Source organism: Bison bison, unplaced genomic scaffold (assembly GCF_000754665.1).
Source record: "Bison bison bison isolate TAMUID 2011002044 unplaced genomic scaffold, Bison_UMD1.0 scf7180017864037, whole genome shotgun sequence".
Lineage (NCBI taxonomy): Eukaryota > Metazoa > Chordata > Mammalia > Artiodactyla > Bovidae > Bison > Bison bison.
In genome coordinates this window covers 13,080,686-13,088,379 of record NW_011494609.1, presented here as the reverse complement: position 1 = coordinate 13,088,379, position 7,694 = coordinate 13,080,686, and the positions used below count along the sequence as shown (strand labels likewise).

General features: G+C 42.3%; 1 protein-coding gene across 1 annotated transcript in view; it reads left to right on the top strand.

The window, feature by feature from the left end:
• Positions 1-7,694, top strand: part of CPNE4 (copine IV) — a 525,574-nt gene that overhangs the window by 471,099 nt on the left and 46,781 nt on the right. Inside the window, exon 7 of the mRNA XM_010834976.1 lies at positions 865-963. Within this exon, the coding sequence (XP_010833278.1) occupies positions 865-963 (99 nt within the window). The remainder of the gene's footprint in view (positions 1-864; positions 964-7,694) is intronic.

Sequence of the window (7,694 nt, the reverse complement as noted above, 5' to 3'; positions counted from 1 at the left end):
CCAATATTCCAGGGAAAACCTCTGAGGTAAATGTCTCATTTATTCCCTTGATCTTATCTGAGGTCTGGGGTTCCTGATTGTAAATCCCTGGTTTAAGATGTAGAAGTGACGTTTGAAGTGCTTGAGACCCTGGTCCAACCTCCTCACTAGAAAATATGGGACTCCCTCTTTATCTAAGAGCATGTGACCAAGCAGAGGGGTGGCTATTGATTTAATCTGCATTACTCTGCAAAGTGTTACTTGGGAGCCCAGAAAGTAGCATTAGCACTGTTAGGTGGAGCCCTCTTGTTGGAAGGTCGTGTCTTAACTGTGATGGATGCCTGCTTTTTAACCAATGTAACTCACCTCTCTGTTTTTCACCCATTTTTTGCTTGGGTACAATTAATGATCTCACTTTTTGGCTCTCTTGCCTTCAGAGAAAAAAAGAGAAACAAAATGTGATTCATATAATCAAATCGTTGCTGCCACTGTGGAAGCTACAGGCATGAACTCAGGCACCTGGTCCCATTTGCAAACCACAGAGTCTCTGCTGTGGGGAAAGCATGAGAGTTGGAGTCAGGATACATACCTTCAAATCCCAGACTTTTCATTCACTATGTGGTACCTTTGGCAAGTCACTTATCTCCTTTTGGTCTTACTGGCCTTATCTGAAAAATGGGCAAATTATTAGTCACTGTTGCAGAACAGGGCTTCTAGGAGATCATGGCAAAAAATGCTAAGTAAAGCCAGTGGAAACCAAAGGCATACCTCATTCCACAGGCTGCAGTCCTAGACTTTTGACCCAGAAAGTTTTCATTGCCTTCAGCTGCTGTGGACACATTCTTAAGTTTAAAAAAAAAATAAATTACTTCTTTTCTGTTGCAGTGCATAGTATGGGACTGGGACTCCAATGGCAAACATGACTTCATTGGAGAATTCACTTCAACCTTCAAGGAGATGAGAGGAGCAATGGAAGGCAAACAGGTACGTGGTGAGCCCCCTGTGGTATTTCTCCCAGACTCGCCTGTCACGATGCCTTGTTAGCACCCAGACAGAGCAGCTAGAGGTGAAATATTAGTGTATAATTAAATGAAGCCAGGAGGGAGCATGGAGGGATCCATAACCCGGATTCTAGTGCCAACCCAGCCTACAGCAATTAGTGCAACTTTGGACAGGACCCTGCCCAGTGTGATACCATTCATCCACTGGCAAAGTGGAGAAGTCAAATAAGGATGGTTCAGATTTTCTTTAGCTGTGTAGCCCTGGACAAGTGACTTAGTCTCTCTGTGTCTCAGCTTTCTCACTTAAAAAAAAATTAAGGTGATAATGCTACCTACCTGTGAAGACTAAATGAGATAATTCATGATTCACACTTGGCAGGGTATCTGGCACTTACAAAACATGTACTATTATTATTACCTAGTAGCAGTACTCTTTCCAGCTCTACATTTCCATAACCTGATAGCATTAATTACACATTTAATGCTTTAGACAAATTGATTCCTTCAAGTTTGAATTTTGGGCACCAGATTTTCATTTAGTCTCACCATTTAATTCTTACACTCTTGATATCAAGACATAAATCTGAACACTACCACATACCACAGGGGCGCATAGGGATTTCACTGCATCATGCAGAAGCCTGCCCCTTCTCTGTGTATCCTTCAGGCACCTGTACCTTGATAGATACATACATGCATCTATTATTTAGTTGCTGTCATCTGGACCCTGACCATGTAACTTCTGCTCTAACCTGTTCAGGGTTCACCTGCCCAACTTTAGCTGCAGAACCTGAATCTCTTTGCTTGAGAGCTTTTTCTGGTTGCTGAATCCTGCTCTGTACCTGCCAACAGCAGGCTGAATGTGTCGGGGAAGATGTACATATTTCAGACAGCTGCCCTCAAAAAATAGCTAGTGGTAAGCAGGATATAACACCCCATCTCTATTGCCCTTCAGGCGGCAGACCTCTGAGATGTGCTCTGAGCAGCTGCCCACAGCTGACCAGCAGGGAGTGGCTCTGACTGACAGTGGAGTCCCTGACTTGATCACACACCCCTTTTTGGCTGCTTCCCTCTCCCAGTCCCCCACTCTTCTACTGTTGTTTCCTAGAAATACCTACTAGATGAATTGTTGTTCTTGTTGTTGTTGTGCAGTTGCTAAGTCATGTGTGACTCTTTGTGACCCCATGGACTGCAGCACACCAGGCTCCTCTGTCTTCCACTGTCTCCTGGAGTTTGCTCAAATTCATGTCTATTGAGTCGGTGATGCTATCTAACCATCTTATATTCTGCCACCACTTTCTCCTTTTGTCTTCTTTCCCAGAATCTTCCCCAGCATCAAGTCTTTTCCAGTGAGTCAGCTCTTCATATCAGGTGGCCAAAGTACTGAAGCTTCAGCTTCAGCACCAGTCTTTCCTATGAATATTCATGGTTGATTTCCTTCAGGATTGACTGGTTTGATCTCCTTGTGGTCCAAGGAACTCTAAGAGTCTTCTCCAGTACCACAAATCAAAAGCATCTATTCTTCGGGGCTCAACTCCTTCTTTATGCTCCAGCTCTCACATCCATTTATGACTACTGGATAAACCATAGTTTTGACTATATTGACCTTTGATGGCAAAGTGATGTTTCTCCTTTTTAATATACAGTCTAGGTTTCCTTACAAGGAGCAAGTGTCTTAATTTCATGGGTACAGTCACCATCCACAGTGATTTTGGAGACCAAAAACATTAAATCTGTCACAGTCTCTACTTTTCCCCCTTCTGTTTGCCATGAACTAATGAGACCAGATGCCATGATCTTCATTTTTTGAATGTTGAGTTCTAAACCAGCTTTTTCACTCTCCTGTTTCAGCTTCATCAAAAGGCTCTTTAGTTCTTCTTCACTTTTGGTCACTAGAGTGGTATCATATGCATATCTTAGGTTGTTGATATTTCTCCTGGCAATTTTGATTACAGCTTGTAATTCATCTAGCCCAGCATTTCACATGATGTACTCTGCATCTAAGTGAAATAAGCAGGGTGACAATATACAGCCCTGTCATACTCCCTTCCCAGTTTTGAACCGGTCCATTGTTCCATGTCCAGTTCGAACTGTGCTTCTTGACCCACACACAGGTTTCTCAGGAGACAGGTAAGGTGGTCTGGTTCTCCTATCTCTTTAAGAACTTCCGTAGTTTGTTGTGATTCACACAGTCAAAGGCTTAGCACAGTCAATGAAACAGAAGTAGCTGTTTTTCTGGAACCCCCTTGCTTTCCCCATGCTCCAATGAATGTTGTCAATTTGATCTCTGGTTTCTCTGCTTCTTCAAAACCCAGATTGTATATCTGGAAATTATCAGTTCACATACTGCTGAAGCCTAGCTTGAAGAATTTTGAGCATAACTTTGTTAGCATGTGAAATCAGCAAAATTTTTGGTAGTTTGAACATTCTTTGGCATTGCCCTTCTTTGGGATTGGAATGAAAACTGACCTTTTCTAGTCCTATAGCCACTGCTGAGTTTTTCCAAATTTGCTGGCATATTGAGTACAACACTTTAACAGCATCATCTTTTAGGATTTTAAATAGCTCAGCTACTTGAATTTAAATCTTTGATTCAGCATTAGCTTCTGGAAGAACTCAAACCAAGATATCTGCCATCCTTACTCTGGGACCACTAGACCCATAGACCAGAAAAGAGTGATAGCAAAGAAAGACCTTTTCTATAAGAGATAAGACTCTGTGCCTGGTCTGCTCAGAACTACTGCTCAGGGAAAATGTCCCAACTCATTGTTCAAGTCTCTCCTTTCAGATATAAGTCAAGATATAACCAGACTGGATGGACATAAATTAATATCCTTTAGGATCAGAGACTTAATCAGAATCAGATCATTTGTTGAATACCTTTCTTTGGCCTGAGAAGTCAAGCGCAGTTCTCCACATAGCTTCCACAATCCACTCTATATACTGTTGTACACCCAGCATTGCAAGAAATTTGTCAGATAGAGGCCTTTACCCATGAGCAGGCTTCCTGAGTTTCAAGACTATAATTAAAACCAACAGTAAGCTATAAATAAAGTGACTCCCCAGATAACTAGGAACTTATCCAGAGATGTTGTTGGTTCTTTGAATGCACAAGACAAGGCCCCTTTGAGTTAATTAATTAATGACAGTTATCCACATCACCCTCTGGAATTTTAAAGAGTTTTACCAAGTTTTGCCTTGTTCTCCTTTCCAAAGAGAAATAAACAAACCAATAAACATGGGAAACATTGCATCTTTAGAATGCTGGGAACATATTAAAAGTAAGATTATAGCATACATCACAACTGAAGCATACTGAAGTCTGATGCTTTAAAACAAACAAGAAAGAGTCTTTAAGTGCCTCTGAGGAAATGATCGTATGTTCTTGTTCAGGTATTAGTCAAGTCGCTCAGTCGTGTCCGACTCTTTGCGACCCCATGGACTGTAGCCTACCAGGGTCCTCCGTTCATGGGATTTTCCAGGCAAGAGTACTGGAGTGGGTTGCCATTTCCTTCATTAAGATGCGTCCAAATCTCTGCAGCCCCATGGACTGCAGCATGCCAGGCTTCCCAGTCTTTCACTATCTCCCTGAGTTTGCTCAATTCATGTCCATTTAGTCAGTGATGCCATCAAACCGTCTCATCTTCTGTCATTCCCTTTTCCTCTTGACCTCAATCTGTCCCAGTATCAGAGTGTTTTCCAATGAGTTAACTCTGCATCAGGTGGCTAAAGTACTAGAGATTTAGCTTCAGTATCAGTCCTTCAAATGAATATTCAGGGTTGATTTCCCTCAGGATTGACTGGTTTGATCTCTTGCTGCCCAAGGGACTCTCAGAAGTCTTTTCCAACACCACAATTTGAAAGCATCAATTCTTTAGCACTCAGCCCCTTCTCTATGGTCCAACTCTCACATCTACGTGACTACTGGAAAAACCATAGCTTTGACTATGTGGACCCTGTTGGCAAAGTGATGTCTCTCCTTTTTTAATACGCTGTCTAGGTTTGAACTGTGGTGTTGGAGAAGACTCTTGAGAGTCCCTTGGACTGCAATGAGATGCAACCAGTCAATCTTAAAGGAAATCAGTTCTGAATATTCATTGGAAGGACTGATGCTGAAGCTGAATTGCCAATATTTTGGCCACCTGATGTGAAGAACTGACTCATTGGGAAGGACCCTGATGCTGGAAAAGATTGAAGACGAGAGGAGAAGGGGATGACAGAGGATGAGATAGTTGGATGGCATCATTGACTCAATGGACAGGAGTTTGAGTAGGCGCCAGGAGTTGGTAATGGACAGGGAAGCCTGGCGTGCTGCAGTCCATGGGGTTGCAAAGAGTCAGACATGACTGAGCAACTGAACTGAACTGAACTAGGTTTGTCATATCTTTTCTTCCAAGGAGCAAGCATCATTTAATTTCATGGCTGTAGTCATGGTATGCACTGATTTTGGAGCCTAGGAAAAGGAAATCTGCCAAGGGTTCTACACTTTTCCCCTTCTATTAGCCATGAAGTGATGAATTAGTCTTTTCAATGTTGATTTTAAGCCAGCTTTTCACTCTCCTCTTTCACCCTCATCAAGAGGCCCTTTAATTCCTCTTTGCTTTCTGCCATTAGAGTGGTATCATCTGCATATCTGAGGTTGTTGATATTTCTCCTGGGAATCTTGATTCCAGCTTGTGCTTCATCTATCCCAGCATTTTTGCATAATGTACTCTGTATATAAGTTTAATAAGCAGGGTGACAATATACAGCCTTGACATACTCCTTTCCCAATCTGGACCCTAGTACATTGTTCCATGTCCAGTTTGAACTGTTACTTCTTGAACTTCTTGGCCTCCAGTTTCTCAGGAGGCAGGTAAAGGTGGTGTAGTATTTCCATTTCTTGAAGAATTTTCCACAGTTTGTTGTGATTCACACAAAAGCTTTCACCTAGTCAATGAAGCAGGAGTAGATTTTTTCTGTAATTCCCTTTTTCTGTGATCCAATGGATTTTGGCAATTTGATCTCTGGTTCCTTTGCCTTTTCTAAATCCAGCTTGTATATCTGAAAGTTCTCAGTTCATGTAGTGTTAAAGCCTAGCTTGAAGGATTTTGAGCATTATCTTGAGGATGTGAGATGAGCGCAATTATACAGTAGTTGGCATATTCTTTGGCATTGCTTTCTTTAGGATTGGAATGAAAACTGAATTTTTCCAGCCCTGTGGCCATTGCTGAGTTTTCTAAATTTGCTTTCATAATGAATACAGTACTTTAACAGCATCATTTTTTAGGATTTTAAATAACTCAACTGGAATTCCATCACCTCCACTAGCTTTGTTTGTAGTAATGCTTCCTAAGGCCTACTTGACTTCACACTACAGGATGCCTGGTCCAGGTGAGTTTCCACACTACCGTAGTTATCTAGGTCATTAAGGCCTTTTTTTGTATAGTTCTTCTGTGTATTCTTGCCACCTCTTTTAATCTCTTCTGCTTCTGTTAGTTCCTTGCCATTTCTGTCCACTATTGTGCCCCATCCTTGCAAGAAATGTTCCCTTGGTATCTCCAATTTGCTTGAAGAGATCACTAGTATTTCCCATTCTATAATTTTCCTCTGTTTCTTTGCATTATTCACTTAAGAAGTTTTCTGCTGTCTCCTTGCTATTCTCTAGAACTATGCATTCAGTTGGGTATATCTTTCTGTTTCTCCTTTGCCTTTTGTTTCTCTTCTTTTCTCAGCTATTTATAAGGCCTCCTCAGACAACCATTTTTCCTTCTTGGCATTTCTTTTTCTTTGAGATGGTTTTGGTCACCACCTCCTGTACAATGTTATGAAGTGCTGTCCATAGTTCTTCAGGCACTCTGTCTCCCATATCTAATCCCTTGAATCTATTCGTCTCCTCTACCAGAGTAAGACCCAGTTTTCCCCACAGTCAGTGTCTCCCATCAAGAAGCTTACCTCTTATCCTCATCCATCAGAAGGCAGACAGAATAAGCAAGAACTACAATACCACTGCCTTTGGAATGAAAACAAAAATCACAGAAAGCTAACCAAAATGATCACATGGGTCACAGCCTTGTGTAACTCAATGAAGCTATGAGCCAGGCCATCCAGGGCCACCCAAGATGGACAGGTCATAGTGGAGAATTCTGGCAAAATGTGTTTCACTGGAGAAGGGAATGGCAAATCCCGTTAGTGTTTTTGCCTCAAGAAATCCATGAATAGTATGAAAAGGCAAAAATATATGACACCTGAAGATGAGCCCCCACCCCCACATCCCCACCCAGATCAGTAGGTATGCTATGAGGATGAGTGGAGAAATAGCTCCAGGAAGAATGAAAAGGCTGGGCCAAAGCAGAAACAACACTCAGTTGTGGATGTGTCACCACTAGGTCAAAGTAAAATCCAATGCAGTAAAGAATAATGCTGCATGCTAACACTAAGTCACTTCAGTCGTGTCCGACTCTGTGCAACCCTGTAGACGGCAGCCCACCAGGCTCCCCCGTCCCTGGGATTCTCCAGGCAAGAACACTGGAGTGGGTTGCCATTTCCTTCTCCAATGCATGAAAGTGAAAAGTAAAACTGAAGTCGCTCAGTCATATCTGACTCTTAGCGACCCATAGACTGCAGCCCACCAGGCTCTTTTGTCCATGGGATTTGCCAGGCAAGAGTACTGGAGTGGGGTGCCATTGCCTTCTCCAATGCTGTATAGGCACCTGGAATGTTAGGTCCATGAAT